Consider the following 20,418-nt stretch of genomic DNA (forward strand, 5'->3'; position numbering starts at 1 on the left):
GTATACTGTATAACAGATTTGTGGTAGGGGGAATCTCCACAGGTGCAGCTTGCCATGTCACAGGGCTTTCAAGGGTTTGGAAAACTGCACCCCCTTTAATTTCCTTGCTCCAGCCAAGTATGCAGAACATATTTATGCCCTCCTAATGACAGTGAAATATTAATTTCCTGTTTTAGCAGTCCTTTTCTGTGCTTGGTCTTCAGACTATGACAAATTATATAATGGGTGCCAAGAAGAGGCTATACATGCACACATATAACGTTTGGGTGTCTTGATTACTGTCAGCTCAGATGTTTAGGGTACACAATCAGTAAGTGTTTGCTGTCTTCCAGGTTTAGCTGCCCATGATTGAAGGGTGTCCATAAAAGAGAACTTTCCTTTCTGACAAGAATAGCATGGCCTCGTGAAACTAAGGATCATCCGTCCCCAGTGATCCTGGCACGGGTGAGTCTAGATAGAACCTTCAAATTTTAATTACTTCATACATGTCCTTTGTGGGGGGGGGGGGCAGAAACAGCTACGAGGAGGACCCAGCCCCATTCAACTATATATGCATTTGTAGCCAGAAAGCAGTTACGTTTTTTTTGTAGGGTTGAATGCTGACTGATCAGATGTGTTAGCCATTTCTGTTATAGAGGACAAGATGTCCATGCTTTAAGCATGTAGCACAAACAGCTGACCTTGCTCCTCCACTCTTGGGAATGCTATGAGTCTGCAGGGCCTGATCAGCAGATTAAAACTGTGGAAACCCCCGCTTCACAAAGCAATATATCACTGATTTATTCCTGAAGCTGATGGTCTTCTTTGTCCTGAACTTCATAAACACTAGGGCATATGTGGACTTGAAGCACACAGATGCTTTGGAAAGGTCACGCTGTGCCTGGCGCCATGATGGTCAAGTTTTACTCCGTATGTTTATTTCATTCCAAAGAGCATGACTGGATTTCTTGGAAGGCAGCTGTTTGCGTGACAGGTGTTGTCAGAGCACGCAGCTAGCTTGTTTGTCTTTGGCAGGTTTCCCGAAAGAACAGTTGCAATGTCGGAGCAATCTTCGCCACTTCGGTGTGAGTGAAATGAGGAGCTCTTCAAAAACGTTAGCTCCAGCTTAGATTTCCACGAAATCAGCTGCTTTGCAACTAATCCCCGATCAGCTTTGTGACCATTTTCTGCCCCTGCTTCTTCTGATTCATGTGTCTCTTAACTTTTCTACTTCTCTCCTTTTAGAAAAGTAGAAAAGGCAAGTGAATGAGATTAAACCATGATGATTTGGTTACTGCTGTTCACAGTAGGCTTTTTTTGAATTGGCACAAAAACATTGCTCAGTTAAACAATGCTTTTGTGCTGATTTAGTTTAGTTCAATGAAACACAAGAACTGGGCAAAATATCCATTGAGAAATGGCTGTAGTTTATGTTCTCAAAAAAACCTGTTAATATAATTCCCAGACCTGAGAAATCATATGAGCGCATGCTGCCTTATACTGACTGTGACCATTGGTACATCTAGCCTGGTATTGTCTGCTCTGAATGGCAGCACCTCTTCAGAGGGTCTCAGGCAGAGATCTATCCCAGCCTTGCTGTCGAGTCTTTTGAGTGAAGAATCTGGTAACTGAACTTGGGACCTCATGCATCCAAGTTTTCACCCAAAGTTTCACTTGGCAATACTGTAACTTGCTTTTCCTGCCTCACCCCTGTCCCTGTTATCTTAACATGGAAACTGTTCTTATTAGCATTAACCTTGCCTCTGTTCTCTAGGTCAAGTAAACTGATCATGTTCTGATCAGAAAACTGATACGGTGGAGTTAAGTAGCAAGTATGATGCAAAGGGCAAGTTCAACAGCATTCTGTAGAAGCACACCCACCCACACACACAAAATAAATAAATATCTGGAGCCAATAGAAAAGATCTCTCTGTATTTATTTAAAATTATTTTTGTTTGTAGGGGTGGAATGGGTCTAACAGGGAATATTGGAACCACTTTTCACCATACCACACAGTTGAAAGTTCAAAAACACATGCAGGCATAATGCTTTCTCTAAGCTAATTGTGTAAATTGTTCTCGCTTGCTTGACAATAGCAATGTGCTGGAAAAGAGCTCTCTGGTGTCGTCTTCTCCGACCTGGTTGAATGTCATTGGCATTGTAGCACCTCGTGTCTGTATATTCTCAAACACAAGGGTGACATAATACAGTTATGAAAAATTGCTTCCAATGTGTAAGTTTTTTTCACAAAATTTTGGCCAGTGATTCCCACACTTCTAAGGGGCTCTGCTAGGGCAGCATAGTTGTACCCATCTGTCAGTCCCAGCATTCAAACTATGAGGCAGCGCTCTCACACTTTTTGTGATACATTCTTCCTACTGTCAGCAGTATGATTCCCATGCATGATTGTTGTGCCTGCACTAGGGCTGCACATAATACTTCAGTGTGCAGGCTTTTCCTACTTTGAGATTGCTCTTCATGTAGAACAGGGCTGGAAAAGTTGTGGTCCTCCAGATGTTACTCCATTTGCTCATACTCCATTAAAATTTCCCTTGGAACAGATAATTCATCCTTATTTTCTTTTTGTAGTTAGGTAAAGAAATTATTTTGAGTAGCTGCCATACGTATTCTGATCTTTGCTCTCAGTTTGTGCAAATCGTGGTTGTGCCTGATAAACTTGATGGGTAATCGGGCGTTTTAACAAATGGTGCATAGTGCTTTAAAGCCCAAACCACCAGTTGACAATCACAATGCCTGAGAGTAGATTCTTGACCTGGATGCAAAAAGATAGTGGTGTAAGTATTAGGTGGACCTCTACTGAAAAAAACTCTTGGTCCGGTCACCCTTCATTTTTCTACCAGAGGAGGCACTCAGAGAAGGGCCTCCAGTGGTGACCTGATGGTCTGGGCAGGTTCATACAGGAAGAGATGCTCCCTAAGGATAAAAGTTACCCAATAGAAGCTGCTGGATTGTGTCTTTAAAGATTTGGTCCTGCGCATTTGTTTGGAATTCTTTTATCAAGTTATGTAGTCCCTTCTGGTTTTCCTCCGTTGAGTCTGCTTAGAGCAGGCATGGCCAAACTTGGCCCTCCACATGTTTTGGGACTACAACTCCCACCATCCCTAGCTAACAGGACCAGTGGTCAGGGATGATGGGAATTGTAGTCCCAAAACATCTGGAGGGCAAAGTTTGGCCATGCCTGGCTTAGAGGTTTCTCTAAAATGCATTACTGGAGAGTTGCCTCTCAGCCTCTCCTGTGTAGCACAACTTGCTCATCATGATGTCAGCTCCTCCTTTGTTGGCTACTTTAATTATGATGTCAGCACTGCTTTTGAGACTGTGGGTGGCTTTATATGCTGCACGGCTGAGCCCCTGAATATCAGAAAGGCAATATGCATTTTCAATGTACTCTTCTCCCTCCCTCGAAGGAAACAAAATACTTCAGTGCTGCCTATGGACCTCTTACCACTGGGAGTGCTTTATAGCATGTTTCCAGAATGTACCGTACACAGTATTCCCCCAACAGAGAAAACCACCAGCTTTGTATCTTAAGACAATTCCAAGCTAAGATATGTCATGGTGGTGTTCCCATGCGAAGAAGCCCATAGTCAGCATAATAAATCTCCCAGTTTGCAAACGGGGTTCTGCTTTTCAGTTCATTCTACATTTACTCAAAACTGGAAGGCCGGCTGAGTTCAGTGGGGCTTGCACCCAGGTATGTATGTCTAGGTCACTTTGTTGCAAACAGGCTTGCTTTGGAGTATTTCCCCCTTTCTGTTTTCTAATGGGTGGAGTGAAATACTACACAACATCCTGAAATGAAAAAGTGGGCTGTCAAAATAAATCTAAAGAGCAAAATCAATTCTTGCCTTTGTTTCAGTGGTCTTGCCATGGAAGGAAGCGAAGCGGCTTCAAGCTGCCAGTCTGGAGAAAGCAGCTTGCTGGACATACCATGCGCCATAAGTGCAGAAAGTTTTCTGCTGAATCCCAGAACTGGGAGAAGTGATGATATTCTCAGCCCTGCTGGCACATTTGTTTCTCCGGCATCCACAGAAGTTGACGCAGGTACAGGACCATCACTGATACTACTCTCATTGGCACTTATGCTCCCCTTCCCCTGCACAGAGTAGCCAGGTAGAGCAAGGGCACATATTTCTCTAATACTAGGCAGCTGTTTGCACGAATATGAATGATTTGCTTGCCTTTCAAAAAGTTGGGATCACGACACCTTTTAATTCAAGTTCAGAATTAAGAACATAGGAAGCTGCCTTATACCAAATTGGACCATCAGTCCATCTTAGCATTTTCTTCAGTGACTGGCAGTGGTGCTCCAGGGTTGGAGACAGGAGTCATTCTCAGCCATGCCACTGAGCTACGGCTCTTCCCCATAGGGGGAATTGTCACACGGCAGTGCTGGCTTAAAGTTATATTTGTGCCACGAAGTTCTGGGTCAAGTTGATTTGGCGACTTGCCTTGCTGAGTCATTCATTCCCTGCTTCGTGTCTGGCAAAGGTGACTTACTGCAATCTCTTGTGCTATTCTCATTCAATTGTTCTCTCTTCCTGGGCAGAGGACTGTTTTGGTGGACAGGGGACCGAGATTAATATGAATCAATGAGATCATGTCTGCAGTTTCAAAATAAGCTTTTAGATGAAAATTTTTGGTTGGAAATAGAAGTACAAACCATGGTACAAAACTTAGGGGTTTTTTGTTTTTGTTTTAAAAAGGAAACTCTCTTCCTGCTTCCTGACTGAAGCCATTCAGTCTGTGTATAAGTAGAAGAGCACCCAATAGGGAGTTGTCCACTTCCCTCTGGAGTCAACCAACAATTGGCCTTTCTATTTGTAGTAGCACACCCCACGTCACAAACACCTACCAAGGATACATGGTGGGAGGGTGGGGGAACCTGCTTGGGGGCTTAGAAAGGGTTTTCTAGTAGCTCCTAATAGGGAAACATAGCATCTCAAAATAGGGTTATGTGGCTGTTGTTGTAGTTACAAGAAAGCAACTAGGCTAGTCTGAAATCCTTCTGAAATTTCTCAGTACACGTGGAATCCAGTCACATGGTCAGAAACACAAGTATAGTGGGGGCAGACTGTCCTACTTCCCTTGAAGTGAATGTTATTTTTGCCCACCAAAATACTGTCAAGCAGAAATCCTCAAACTCAGCTCTCTTGTGTTGTGGTTACAGGTAGGTAGCCATGTTGGTCTGCCGTAGTCGAAACAAAATAAAAAATAAAAAAATCCTTCCAGTAGCACCTTAGAGACCAACTAAGTTTGTTATTAGTATGAGCTTTCGTGTGCATGCACACTTTCTCAGATACACTGAAGATACACTGTTGTGGGCATTAGATGCCCCAGCTCTGTAACCTCACATGCCGTAACTAGAAAAGGTCATACTGGGATCTGGCATCCTATGCATAGGAGATTATGACACCTTCCTTGTAGTCATGCCAGCATTACTATCACAAGCCATGCCCATTTCTGGAATACTCTCTGTGTGTTTTCTTTTAAACTGGTCTAAAACGTATTCTGCTCCAGTTTGACAGACAGATACACCTGTTACAGTGCTGCATATTTGGTGTATTTGGTCTTGGAGTAGTTTGAGTATACTGCTGTCTGCTTTCTGTTTTCTGCTTTCTCTCTTTTCTACAGTGCGGGGGCAGAGATAGACTTTGGCATCTCACTACGTTGCATCATGTGATGCTGTCTGAGATCATGTTGTGATCTGCCATTTGTTCTTCCTCTCTGACACGTTTACACAGGCGGTTAAAATGGCATAGTTGCCCTCTGCCTCTTAGAGTCACAAGGGTGTGTGAGAGTGTGTGTGTTCTGTTTATTACCTTACATTAGACCAGGATAAGCTATCCTCGTCTGTCAGAAGTTAAATTCCTTTTGCGCTTGCATATCGTAGACGTCATGTCAACTCCTGGTTTCTGGCTCCATCCACATACTAATTTAGATGGGGAAACTAGTGGCAGGGAGAAGGATGAACCCCTTATCTGCCAGCACTTGCTGCTCTAATTCCAATTTAGATTTCCATTCCCTGCAAGCTCCCACTGTTTAAGTAAAACTTAAAAAACAAAATATCATGTGTCGTTTGACCCTTGAGAGTGGATAGGTGGTATTTGCTATAGGGTAATTTAAATATCCAGCTGATGCGATCAGCAAGAGATAATAGGATAAGTCAGATTTTTGCTCTATCCTGTCAGAATTGTAATAAAACTGCCTCATAGTTTTAGGACTACTAGCCAGTAGAAACCTACAGAGGGCAAATAAACAAAGTATTAGTTATTTTTCCCTTTCTTGAAGAGGTGATATTAAATTGTCAGATTAGTTAATCTCTGTTGTGAGGTTTTTGTACTGTTTTCCATTTGGGTGATTCAGGAAAGAGAAGAACATATTTTATGTTCAACTTAATTTCTGATGATTTCAGCTTTATTGGTGGTGTGCGTTTTAAAACAATACATAGTTTTGCTGCGTGTTCTTTGCTAAACTGTCTTCTTTGCTAAACTGACAGCCCAATTCTATGCCTGATTATTCAGAAGTATGTACCGCTGAAGCAAATTCCCAAGTAAGAGTACCTAGGATTGTGGCCTAATGGTTTACTTGAAAGTAACTCCTATTGTGTTCAGGGGGACAACTCCCCAGTAAGTGTGTTTAAGAGTGCAGTCTGAGTACCCTAAAAATTAGGTGCCACTCCCCCCCTAAATAATATTCTGTAATATTTAGTTTTCTGATTTCAAATGTAAAGCAAAAAAGAGCCATGCCTATATTGGTGAGAAACACGAGCTGGTCACTGCTTCCATTTCCACTAGAGGGCTGTCAAAGTAGGGTTTTTGCAATAACCTGATTTTTTTCAGACTTTGGTGTGGGAAGACCCAATTTATATACCTTATCATAAGGTACTGCTCTGCATCTCATGCTTCCTAAACTGTTGGTTTCCAGATGCAACACTACCCTTGCTTTATATTTAAAAAATACAGATGAGGGATAGGGAAATGGAATTAGCCAAATTCTTATCCTCCATCCTCTGTGGGACAACTTTGACAGGTGGGTGGGGGTTGCTCACTTGTCAAGGTGTTACCTGGTGACCCGTTTTTGCTGATGCAGATGTTCCGTAGAGAGTTGAGGCTTGGAAAGTGTCACGCATGGTGCTAAGCAACTCCTGACAATCAGCTGCTATCCTTTATAGGGTGGTACTTTATAGGGTGGACGCGGGTGGCGCTGTGGTCTAAACCATAGAGCCTAGGGCTTGCCGATCAGAAAATTGGCGGTTCGCATCCCTGCGACGGGGTGAGGTCCCGTTGCTCGGTCCCTGCTCCTGCCAACCTAGCAGTTCAAAAGCACGTCAAAGTGCAAGTACTGTAGATAAATAGGTACCGCTCTGGCGGGAAGGTAAACGGCATTTCTGTGCGCTGCTCTGGTTCGCCAGAAGCAGCTTACCATAGTCATGCTGGCCACATGACCTGGAAGCTGTACGCCTGCTCCCTTAGCCAGTAAAGCGAGATGAGCGCCGCAACCCCAGAGTCTTTCGCAACTGGACCTGATGGTCAGGGGCCCCTTTACCTTTACCTTTTCAATGCTATTCCTTCTATGAGTAGACTCACTGAAGTTAATGAACATGACTTAGGTTCATTAATTTCAATGGGTCTCCTCTGAGTAGGATTAGCAAAATGTTGGTGTTTATAGAATTTCTGACTTCCATTTTTTGACTGTCAAACTCCGAAAGATATTTTAGCAGGGTTGCTTCAATCCAAATGAAGAAAAAGTATGTCTTAGCTGCATTTTAAGCTGGCAATGTGTACATAGCCTTTGTTGAATTGTGCATTGCTTCCATAGGAATTTTCCCAGGGTGGGAGGTAAAGTAAAATACCAGAGGTGGACAGTAGTCAAGTTTCCCCCACACGAAAATGAGTGCCTACACATGCTACCTCATATACCTCAGATTCTACAAAAATACTTACTTTTTAAAATGGAAATCTGGGGATTATAGTTCATTCAGGGCAGGGGGTGGATTCCCCCTCTTCAATCCCAAGGTCATAGAGACATAAGTGCTCATATTGAGCAGCCAGTGTGACATCTGAAGTGAGAAACTATGCTCACTTGAAAATGCACATGTGAATTGGGCTTATTAAAAAATTAATGGAGATTAATACCATCACAGCTTTTGAGTTCTTGATGTGTCTTTGAAAAAGTGGAAGCCTTGTTCATCATAATAGTGGGGAAAGGGCAGGCAAGTCTCGTAAGCTTCCTTCAGGATCATTCTGTGGCTGCCTCTCTGACATCTACAGCAGTTCCATTTCCCTTTCGCCATTCACGCAGTCTTAAAACTTCCTCTCATGTATCATGAGGTCTTCTTCCTTTTACTCCTTTATACGCCATTATTCCTCAAAGTTTAGAGTCAACCCCACAATAGTGAGGACTAGAATCTTACCGTGGCGGAGTAGGATGAGAGCCACATGGCGGGCAGCTGCAGTGCTACAGCTTCTAAAAGGAGCCATTTCTAGCTGAATAGCATAGGCTGGAACTAAAACATCAATCCTTGAGACATATATTTAAAGGTGAGGGATTCAAATGTTCCTTAAATAAGGTAATGTGTGCATGATTGGTAAGGGAAATAATTCTTCACCACCACAAGTTTGCTTTTATCCATTTGTGCAGCAAGACATTCCCATTGTGGTTCAGCTTCATGAGTTTTTATTTCATTTTTTTCTGTTTAATTTCAACCCACAGTCCTGAAAGGATATTTGCTTCTGGAAGACAAAGTCATGCATTACCAGTTAGGTTGTATTGGAAAAGGCTTTACAATGGAAAAGTCTTGGTGTTTTGGGTTGTAATCATTTAGTGTAAAATGGCCATGGACTCCTGTGGTACTTGCAGAGTAGGGAGCACTTCAAGTGGCAAAACAGGACATGCCGTTCCTGAGTGGGGCTGCCTCGTTTGGTGGGTTTTGTTACCTATCACTGCTGCAAAACCTATTCATAAACCAGCCTGGCCAGAGTAGACAGATGGACACTTACCTTTGACTCCCTTGACTCTGTGCCCAGGACAAGAACCAGAGCTAGCAGATAAATTGCTTGCCTTTCCCATATTCACTTTCAAACTTAATTACAGTTAGGCAGCTTAGGTTTCATTTTCTCGAGAGTGCTTTTGAGACAGTTAGAAAATGTCTTTCTTAAGCCGTAGACATTCTAGGTTGCTCTCTCCACACACACACACACCCCACTGCCACCCTTGGGATCTAATTTGAGCTGGAATTTAAAAGAAGCACCATAGTTTAGTTCACAAGATTAGAATCTGAAGATGAACACAGGATGTTCTTGCTGGGGAGGAAATCTCACTGATACCTGTGTTGGTTCCTTTCCCAAGCGCGGTATCTTATCCTTCAGGAGGACTGAACTTTATATATTGCTGTGGGCAAGAGTGGAAATACAGAGAGCAGAGAAGCAAAACAGGAAATTAAATTCCAATCTATAAAGCTAAGCCCATGTCAAATGTCATTCTGTTGCAGCAGAAGCCGTATGCTTTATTGTAACATTTCCAAAGCAAAATAAATCCAAAGCCTAGCAGGTAGTATGGGTTGCAAGGGTCGTGCATGGATGTCATGCTCTTGCTATCTTTTGCCCCCTGCTAATGATATGTTGGCCTTTTTCTGAGGACTGAGAGAGGATATACAGTATTGGTATTTTTCAGTCTAACTAGACATACATGAATCCTCTCATTTACTGTTGGTAACCTTGTAGGGTAGTTAAAACCCAGATACTTTGATTGAAATGCATATTTTTAAAAAAGGATAAGTGCACATGCATCTAATGAAGTAGGTCTACCCCCTCCCCAAACCCCCCATTAACAAGTGTCACAGTAAACAAAATACCATAAATGAAATGGCACTCTTTTCAACTATTGCATAGACATGGGTAGAGACTCTGTGGTCCTCCAAATGTTGCAGGACTACAGCTCTCATCATCTCTGACCTTTGGCCATTCTAGCAGAGGATGATGGGAGTTACATCTGGGAGAGTCACAGGTTCGCCACACTTATTTCTTTCGTCAAGTTTATAAACCGCTTGATTGTAAGAACAACAACCACCCAACAACCTCAAAGTGGTTCATGTGTAGAAGCACACACTAAAGTCTCATTAGACATGCATTTGCAACAACACATTTCTCAAATATGTAGCTGTTAATGAGCATCACTAGGAATTTGAATTCCTCTGACTCTTGACTGAAAAAGTAAGTTTTCTGGCCCTTCAAAAATAAATTTAGAATTTAGAAATATTTGTCAGGGCTGCTGGAGATTGCTTTCCCACAATAGGTTAAGAAATGATGTTTGGATCAGTGCTCACTCCCATCACTGGGAGCCAGTCATGACTTAATGCATTTGTCTAGAAGCAGAGCACGTGGCAGGGTAGAGAGAAAGTGGTCTGGAAGGGCTCTCCTGCTGGGATATAAGTTGCTCAGACTGAAGAGCAGGCCTTGCAGGTGCGGCTTTATAGGACCGGGTTCTCTTGAGTCATATGACTGGGTGCTAAGTCAGGTGGCAGCATTGATTATGTACCCAGATGGCATTTCTGGACAGTAGAGTTCAGTCTGCTGTTCTTTCAGCAGAGATTCTACCTAGTGGCACAGGAGGTTAGCTGCTGGAGCCAGGTTGGCAAGACTCCTGGTTCAAGACCTCCTTGCACCTTAAGATGCATCTAGTGAACATAGCTCTCAATACCTTTTGTCACCCATTCTCTTGACACTATTCTGAAATTCTCCATCCTGTTCCGATACACTTATTGCCAAAACAGGAGTAAGTAGAGTGTTTCATTTTAAACATGGGGCTTTGGGCACCCTAAGAACCTTTCTTATTAGAAGGAATCAGCAAATTCAGTAAAAGGCAGCTTATGTATGTACTACTTCTGTTAATTAAAGATTGGCCTCATTTTGATCGGATTGTTTTGATCAGATTCCCTGCGGACAGGCAGGTGGTTGCTGTGCTTGCATGTTAGAGGGAGGTCAAGATGATTGACAGTGATGGTGTGGGGGGACTTGCTAGTTCAGAGGGGCAGGTGCATTTGACCAGTCTGCACCAGCATGTTGCTCATTGACTCTAATAATTATTTATTGTTTTATTTATTAAATTTGTATACCGCCCGTCGGGGACGTGGGTGGTGCTGTGGTCTAAACCACTGAGCCTTGGGCTTGCCGATCAGAAGGTCGGTGGTTCGAATCCCCACAACTGGGTGAGCTCCCATTGCTTGTTCCCTGCTCCTGCCAACCTAGCAGTTCGAAAGCACATCAAAGTGCAAGTAGATAAATAGGTACCGCTCCGGCGGGAAGGTAAACGGCGTTTACGTGCACTGCTCTGGTTCGCCAGAAGCGGCTTAGTCATGCTCGCCACATGACCCGGAAGCTGTCTGGGGACAAACACCTGCTCTCTTGGCCAGTAAAGCGAGATGAGCGCTGCAACCCCCGAGTCATCCGTGACTGGACCTAACGGTCAGGGGTACCTTTACCTTTATACCGCCCGTCATGCGTATGAACTGATGTCGCTGAGGTGGTCAACATGGGTCTGGCTGCATTACTTGCAAGCAGGGGCACATGTAACTGAACATACATCATTAAAAAAGATGTCATTCCCCCACCATGCAAAACTAGCATGTCAGGAAGAAGGCTAGATGAGAACCTTACTTCACAAGCTATTTTTCTCTGTGGAGGGAACTTTCAATTTGGAGGGGCATTCAGTCTTGTGTGCAATCTGAAATAGTGCAGCCCAGATTTGGTTTATCACCTCTATGATAACTAGGCATATTCCAGAGGTGAGGCAGCTGCTAGTACATTTATTCTGGTGGTGTTCAAAGTGTTTTCTCCTCCCTGTTATGGGACCAAACATTTCCTCCTTTCTGAGCCCAGGAGAGGTGAAAACACTTCTTAGGTGTCAGATGTAAACATAGCATGAAGCTATGCTGCTTTGTTGATGCTGCTTGATTTTGGCATTGGATATTCAGTTGTCAGCTCACACAAAGATGCCAGATTTATTTTCTGAATAAAGATGCTGTGCCTGCGATGCATATAACCTGTCGCAGATCGATTGTCTTGAAGGCTTCATGAAAAATGAGCAGCACTGCTGCATGATGATTTGCTGTTTCAGGTTTCAGCGAGTTAAAACCCCAATAGAACAGTTGCTGTACAGTAGCTGTAAGGCTGTATTACTCTAGAGTTTGTACTGTGGTTGAATTAGTAAGAGGACCACGCAGAAGTACATAAACAGCCTAGGAGGCACCCTTTAATCATTATAATGTGATAGCAGTAGAGTGGGGATGTGTTGGTGCAGAATTTGCATTGTGTCGACTCTCTACAGGTCCTAAGACCCTCCTGCATGTCCCGTGCATGCAATCTAGAGAGATAGTTAACAGAGGGACCCATCAGATGATGCACTGTAACTCAACCCCAGCAAGTATGACCAGTGTTCAGGGATGATGAAAGTTGAGTAAGAGTAGTCAACACAGGGCCTTACTCTAGCTCCATCAGCCTTTCTCAACCTTGGGTCCCTAAATGTTGTTGAACTACAGCTCCCATCATCCATAGCCAGCAGATGCAGCAGTCAGGGATGATGGGAGTGGTAGTCCAACAACATATAGGAATCCTAGGCCGAGAAAGGCTGCTCTAGACCAACAAATCCCATCATCCCTGGCTGTGTTTGCTGAAGCTGATAAGTGTTACAGTCTGTCAGGGACTAGCAGCATGCTGACAAGTGTGCACAGAGTGAAGCGGGGCTGGAGTCGGACTCAGGAGAGGGGGCCAGTGATTTGTGGAGAACTCAACCAGCAAGGAGGCAAGAGCCGGAGACAGGGAAAGCTGAGCTGGAGGGTGGAACATAGCATGGGTGTGGAAAAGGAAGAAGAAGCATGTCGAGCAACAGAAAGGCTCTCCCTGCACCACTGTCTCGCAGAATCAAAGGGAGTTGAAGAGGAAAGAGCAAAGGAAGCTTCCACGCAGGTATAGTCTCTGGCTGTGTGTGCACAGCTCACCGGGAGAAGGTACAGAAACTGGTGAAGTGGGGAGTGACCCCTTGTTGTTGCAACTGCTTCATAGAGTGCAGACCTGGGAATAGATACTAGACTGGTTTTTGTGAGTATTTGGAGCTGTAGAAATGACTGTAAGTGTCCACTTTGACAATGAAGAATTCTCTATCTGTCATGTGTGCTCCTTTGGCTGGTGAGCACCCCTGACACACTCCCAACAACAACAGGAGGGCACCATGTTGGCTATCCTGGTCTACAGTTTCCTCGTGTATGGGGAAGATATTTTAAATGTGAAGGGGGTGCTGTTTTCCCAAGGCCAATCCAACACAGCCACAGGCCACACAAGCCTAGCTCCAACAGTGTGGTCCAAGTGTGGTATTTGGTAGGTGGCTTCCTAAGTCCTTCCAGATGCCAGTGGAAACAGAGAAGGCCTCTGGATCCCACCGCAGGGTTTACACACAAAGGTAGCTGACACTCAAAATATATTCAGCAGGCACAGAGCTCCCAGGAGTCTAGCTGTCAGAGGTGTTCACATTCATGTCCCAGCTACAAACACAGTGTGAGTGTTTTGAAGATGCAAGAAACAGACATATTTCCCTGCTACCTTAGTTCATCTTCTAGATGGAAATAATTTTCTGGCTTCTGAGTTAGTTCTTAAGGTTACCCATCTGGGAGGTGAGAAACTGTTGATACTCTTAAATAAATGAAGTGCAGATTATCTGAGGGCCGTAAAATATTCTGCAATCCTGTTTACTTTTCTAACCGAACAGAACTCTGGCTTACCCTGCTTGGCGTTGTGTACCTGGAGCTTAAAAATTCAGTGGGGTCAAGAGCAGAACAATCTGTGCCTTGTAGAAGGCTTACTTCATTTTCCCTTTTGCCTGACTGTTGCCTTCTCAAGTAAGGAATCATTTTCTGAGTGTTTATTTTGAAATGCTGCTCTGATCTCTGTTCCTCAAGGGAACATTTCAAGCTCTTAGATTTTGCACCTGCCAAAAAACGGAGCTGCGCAAGGTCTGCTTCTCTTGCCTGCTGGGTTGGCAAGTTGAGAAGAATTTAACAATTAGTGTTCTTCACCCACTGGCTAACATGTACTGTCACATCTCCTTGGATTTCTCGTGTCCATGATTTCAGTCTTTTCAAATCTGGTTCTGAAGGACATGTTTTCCTTCTCAGTTTTCATGCTATATCATTATCTTGTAGATTTGTCTGTGCTTGGAGTTCTTAATCATTACCAGTCATTTATGTGGAGGGAACTTTGAGCTACACGTAGTTCAGCCTTCGCCAATCTGGTGCCCATCAGATGTTTTGGATTACAATTCCCATCAGCTTCAGCCAGTACAACTGTCTGATGGGGCTAATGGGATCATGGTTATGTTGGGTGAGTGGGAATCTGATGGGATTTGTAATTCAAAACACGTGGAGGGCACCAGGGTAACAAAGGCTGGTATTGCTAATCCTCTTCCCATCTCTTTGCTTTTGTATTTTGAGTTTGGACGTTTTATATTACAATCTTCATTACAAAGAGTATTCATTTGCTAGACTGCAATATATTAGGAAATACTTGGAACAGCTCCTGTTGCTTTTCTGCCCAAAGATTTTGCTCCTCTTTAGGAGGAGGGAGAGGGTGTTTGGGGGAATTTGAGTGAACAGCAGATGCTATGTGGATCCATTCAGACATTTGTAACAAGAAGTTGAAATGCACTGGACTTATTAGAGTTATTTTCTACCTTTGTATTGCCTTGTTGATCTTTTCTTATGATGCTCCATAGTGGTTGAGTGCAACCAGCTTGCTGGATTATCCTACAAGAGACCTTGTTTGCGCGGGTGACTGCAAAGTCAGAGCAGAGGGAGCTTAAACAGGCCCTGAGATTCCACTGCAAGGCATAACATTCCTCAGCCTTTACGGTTGCAGTATTGGTACATGATTGCTCAGGTTCTGTATTGGCAGTGACTCCAGTGTTCAAAAGGTATGTGGTGTGTCTTTGTTGCTGCTGTTCTCTTCAGCAGTAATTTTCGCAAAATTAAATGCTACTTTCAATTGAAGTGTGAGACTGGAGGAAGGCACAATTACAACGCTCCCACATCCATGCAGTTAAGAAAGCACCACTTTGGGTTTTTTAGTATACTAAACTGGATTGCTTTTTGGTTTAATAATAATTCTCCTGGTCTCAGCTTAATTAAAAGATATTTTTGGTGTATATAAAAAGTTAAAATATATCATTGCTGCAAAGGTTGAAGAAAAACACTAGTCCAGCCCCTTTCTTCCCATGCTCTGCTTTGAACCCTTGCTGCTATTTCCGGGAGAGTATCATGTCATAACAATTCCTAGGGCTGTGACTCCATTTATTCACTCCTCTCCAGGACCGGCCCTACCATGAGGCAGATTGAGGCAGCAGCCTCAGGTGGCAGATGCTGAGGGGTGGGGAGCAGATAGAGAGCTCTTTGTGCCATTTTGTCTGCTCAGCAACATCTAAGTTAGGCTGCTGCCCTCTTGTGCACTGGAGGACACAGACCTGGTCAGCTTTTGTAGATGGAATGGGGACAGCTACCATCTTGTCCTTTGTCTTCTCAGGCAGCAAGATGCTTTTGGCTGGCCCTGCTATTCTTCCCCTCCCCGGCCTTGTAGTTATCCTGTTCTGGTTCTGTGCCTGCAGGATGAGGCTGTTTGGTTGTCACAGCACCACGGAGAGCTCCTATTGAGCAACTTGCTCCAACAAGGGTTGAAAGTGAACTACGTCTTTCTTCAGTCCACTGCTTCTGTGCTCTACCCCAAGGGTAGCCAACATGGTGCCCTCCAGTGTGTTGTCAGAGTTCAGCTCCCATTCTCCCTCACCGTTGGTTTTGCTGACTGGAGTTGCTGGGAATTGTAGTCTATCAACTTTTGGAGGGCACTGCATCTGGCCACTTTGTTGGAGAGCTACAGATTCTTTAAGGGCCAGTTGCCTGGCCTGAAGATTCACACTTCTGCTGTTGTTCATAGAATCATAGAATCATAGAGTTGGAAGAGACCACAAGGGCCATACAGTCCAACCCTCCGCCAAGCAGGAAACACCATCAAAGCATTCCTGACAGATGGCTGTCAAGCCTCTGCTTAAAGACCTCCAAAGAAGGTGACTCCACCACACTCCTTGGTAGCAAATTCCACTGCCGAACAGCTCTTACTGTCAGGAAGTTCTTCCTAATGTTTAGGTGGAATCTTCTTTCTTGTAGTTTGAATCCATTGCCCCATGTCCGCTTCTCTGGAGCAGCAGAAAACAACCTTTCACCCTCCTCCATATGACATCCTTTTATATATTTGAACATGGCTATCATATCACCCCTTAACCTTCTCTTCTCCAGGCTAAACATACCCAGCTCCCTAAGCCATTCCTCATAAGGCATTGTTTCCAGGCCTTTGACCATTTTGGTTGCCCTCTTCTGGACACGTTCCAGCTTGTCAGTATCCATCTTGAACTGTGGTGCCCAGAACTGGACACAGTATTATTCCAGGTGAGGTCTGACCAGAGCAGAATATAGTGGTACTATTACCTCCCTTGATCTTGTTGGTGACCTTCCACCTAGTCTGTGACATTTAGACTGGTGAGCTTGTTATGGGAGGCCTTGGGTCCACAGGAAGGATCCTGTGGGAGTCTTTGTTCTGGCTCTATGGGCCATGGAATTCTGGGATCAGTCCCAGCAGCTTCCTACCTTCAGTGGGTCCCTGGTCAGCAACATCAGGCTCACAGCCAGGAACCTGATCTGGCTGCTCAGCTGGTGGCATTGCAGCCTCCATTTATTGTTCACTGCTGGGCTCCCGCAGTCATGACAGCTATGCAGTAGTTTTTGCACTGAAAGCAAGTACCCGATCAGACTTTGTTTCGAAGGATGCCACAGCTGACAGGACCTGAAAATATGCAAATAACCAGGCACATGGTGAAGCTGTTGTTGCATGGGAAAACTTGTTGGGTGACCTTTGGCTGGTTGCAGTCTCTCACAACCTGACCTACCAAAGCATTGTTGTGAGAATTAAACAGGGAGGGAGAGAACCATGTAGCCACCTTCAGCTCCTTGGAGGAAAGGTGGTGTATAAATGTAATAAATAAATAAGTAAATAAAAAATGGGGTCATGTGAACCTACCCTCCAAGCATACTAGAAACTTGTGAATATTTTATGCAGCTTCTCACCATGCAAATGCCTACTTAATTTGATCCCTTTCACTTTGGGGAACAGGAATCTGTTCATCTGTTTCCCTTAATATTTTATGCCCAAACCGTGTGAGGAAGAGGAAATGAAAATGTTTCCAGATAGAGAACTTTTATTAAAGAAAAAGGGAGAAAAAGGAACAACTAGCGATGTGTAACTGTGTGGGATACGCAGCAGCAGCGAGCCATCCTTCCTTACAAAAATAAATCTCAACTGATACGGAAAGTTTAATTAAATTTAGCATTCTGCCTGAGCAGGGCTTGTCTGGGGATCTGTAATTTTTGATGCATCTACCATTGTGCAGATGGTCTTTATTAAAACAAGGGTATATTAAATATTTTTTTGGGGGGGAGACAGTGTCACGATGTTGCTTACACAGGTACATGTGCTGGAAACTAATTACCTCTCTTAAAGATAAGCCTGATAAGGTGGGTTTGCTTGGCATCTGTGGCAAAAGCAATTAAAAGCTCTGCACTCTTTTTCTTTGTTTGTTTTAACAATTACAAATGACCTGGTTTTTTAAAGGACAATTTAATATGCCTTGATGTTTATCACTGCCTAAAGTGTTTCTTGCTGGGTAGCCTGCTCTGACTAATATAATTTACCTGCCTCTGTAATGCAATTTCTTTCAATCACCTCCTTTCCTATCCCTAGGCTGTTAATGTTGGAAAACACACTAGTCTTCTCTATTTTGTTGAGTGGTCATGAGGTGGGGTGGAGGTGAGAGAGAAACATGTTTTTGCAGTGGCTGTTTTTCACATTAGTAGAGAGATGCAGTTGCATAGTTTTCACAGAAAGGCAGGGAGCTCTGGTTCCTATATTTCACCCGAGGCGCTGCTGAAGCAGCAGGAAACAGCTCTTCTTCCCTACACTGCACCCATCACCCTCCCTTGTGAACTAGGATTGCTCTGGTTTAATCATCTAGCCAGCCACGTTGAGGGTCAGTTTGGATGATCCTTTCTCTCCCACCTTTTTGTATGACCCCTGCTTACTGTTAATATGCCATTTTAAGATTAGGAGGCTACAGAACCCCAAAGGAAAGAAGGCAAGCCACTTTACACTACAGAACTCCTGGGTCAGCTTCTGGCTAGTGATAGCTCTGCCTGATCTACAGGAGGAGAGATACCTCACTGCGATACAAAATCTCATTGGCTCATTGGTGTGTGGTCATGGGCAGTGGTTTGGTGTTCCAGTTTGCTCCTTGTGTGCAACAAGGGCAGTACTCATTCTTGCCCCCCTTTTCCCTGCTCCCCAGCATCTACCACCTGAGGCAGCCGCTCACTGCCTAATATTAGGACTGGCCCATCTCACTCTAGTTCTAGTGAAGGCAATCCAAAAGCAGAGTTCAGAAAGTGATGGAGGGTTTCTGACATGTCCCTGTGGTTAATATGGAAGCAGAGACTAGGCCATAAATTCTCTATTTTATACTGTGGTGCTGATTAGGTTGTTAATGTGTCCACTGGGAGTAAGCCCCACCTTGTTTCCCCTGCTAAATAACTTTTTATTCATTCACAGAAGCAACTGTTCATAAACTGTGCTCTTTTACCAGTTTATAATTGTGACAGATGGGATTGTAAATATGCTGTATGAAAGATAGTTATGGAAATGAAGCTTGTTCAGTTATTAATTGGTACCTTTTTGACTAGGGTGAATTTCATGTAGGCACTTTAGACTGGCAGGCAGTCTGCTGATTGATAAAGCCATCCACCCTTTTAAAGACTCCTTATTGTCAGCATTCTGCGCAAGACATTTCAAGAAGGTGTCAAGTGGATTTCCTGATTTACAAAGTACTGTGTAGATTATTCATCCCCTGGAATGCCTCTTTTGAAGAATTGGGAAAATTCTCATTTCCATGAGACATGGAAGCCTTTGTTCTGAAAGAGGTGCCAGTGTTGGCTTCTCAAAAACTCTGCATCCTGGATCCACTTCCTTTGGCTTTCATCAGAAGGGAACAAGATCATTCTTTTTTATATCCTTTTCTATTTATGGCAGAACTTTAGATAAACACAAACAATTCAGACTTGATGGGCCTGTGTAAATCATGCTTTGTACTTTCAACTGCTACATATACTGACTTTACACATACTCTAGCCCAGAGCTTTCCAAATTGTGTGTCACAACAGGTTAGTGTGTCGGCAGCAGTGTGTAGATGTGTCGTGACAACCCTCCCTGTGCTCCTCCCGTGGCTGGAAAGGGGTTAGTTTAACCTCCGGTTTGCTAGTAAAACTGAATTACTGTGTCACAGAATGCTGCATGTCTAAAAAGTGTGTCACCAACATGAAAGGTTTAGAAAGCTCTGCTGTAGCCTATCTTCTATAATGGCCAGGTCAAAGATAATGCAACATGTCACGTTTGCAAATACAAACACTGAAAATATTATGTATATAAAACATACAGTAATAAAAGTCAGAATCAAGGATTAAAAAACAAACAAAACCCAAGCGATAAAACAAAGGACATAAAGAGCAATAAAAAATAAGTAAAGCTGTCATCTTGTCAAGGTCCCTTTGTAGTGTGAATCCTGACTTTTAAATGGGCCTTTGAACTTCTAGCAAGTATTCAGCCTTCTTCAAAGCACTATAGTGGAAGAAAGGCTGTTAACTTGTCTTAGTATAGATTTAAAGCAAGGCTCCCCATCCTTTCCAAGCCCAGAATCACATTTGGAACAAGCTGTCATGAGCACTACCCATTTCACAGAAAAAACTAGTGATGCTCATGGTCCTTTGGTCTGCATTACAAATACATGCCAAAAGGTAAACAAATTGGAGGCATTGTGGAGTTGCTGTAATAATGGTGTGTGTTTCGTGCGTGATCAACACACACACATACACACTGATTGGTATCCAACTAAACATTTACACAAGCACAATGATGTTTACCTGCACAGTGTAACTTCCTTGCCCTCTCCTCTCCCTGTGTGAGCCCCACACACCTTAAGTCTGCTGCAGTTGGTTAGGGGAACCCCTGTAGCAGGTTTAAGGGGCGCACAGGGGAGGGATGGATGAGGAGGTTACATTGTGCAGGTAAAAGTTGTTGTGCTAGTGTAACTGGTCACTTGGTCCTATAGTGCAGTCATTTGGTTAACTGTTATAATGTTCAGAGTTACTTGTTGTGTCTATTGTTTTTTTAACCAAGTACAAATAAAAGGTTAAATACATAGACGGCGAGATTATAATAGCTTGGTAGGCTGAGCCCACTCTTTAAAAGGATAGGCACATTTCAGTATCTTGTGGTTCTTTT

General features: G+C 43.6%; 1 protein-coding gene across 1 annotated transcript in view; it reads left to right on the top strand.

The window, feature by feature from the left end:
- Nucleotides 1-306: 306 nt before the first annotated feature.
- Nucleotides 307-20,418, top strand: part of CHGB (chromogranin B) — a 68,510-nt gene continuing 48,398 nt past the window's right edge. The window contains 2 exon segments of the mRNA XM_033142831.1: nucleotides 307-444; nucleotides 3,861-4,045. Of these exon segments, the coding sequence (XP_032998722.1) occupies nucleotides 3,871-4,045 (175 nt within the window). The 5' untranslated portion in view covers nucleotides 307-444; nucleotides 3,861-3,870.

Source organism: Lacerta agilis, chromosome 3, assembly GCF_009819535.1.
Source record: "Lacerta agilis isolate rLacAgi1 chromosome 3, rLacAgi1.pri, whole genome shotgun sequence".
Taxonomy (NCBI): domain Eukaryota; kingdom Metazoa; phylum Chordata; class Lepidosauria; order Squamata; family Lacertidae; genus Lacerta; species Lacerta agilis.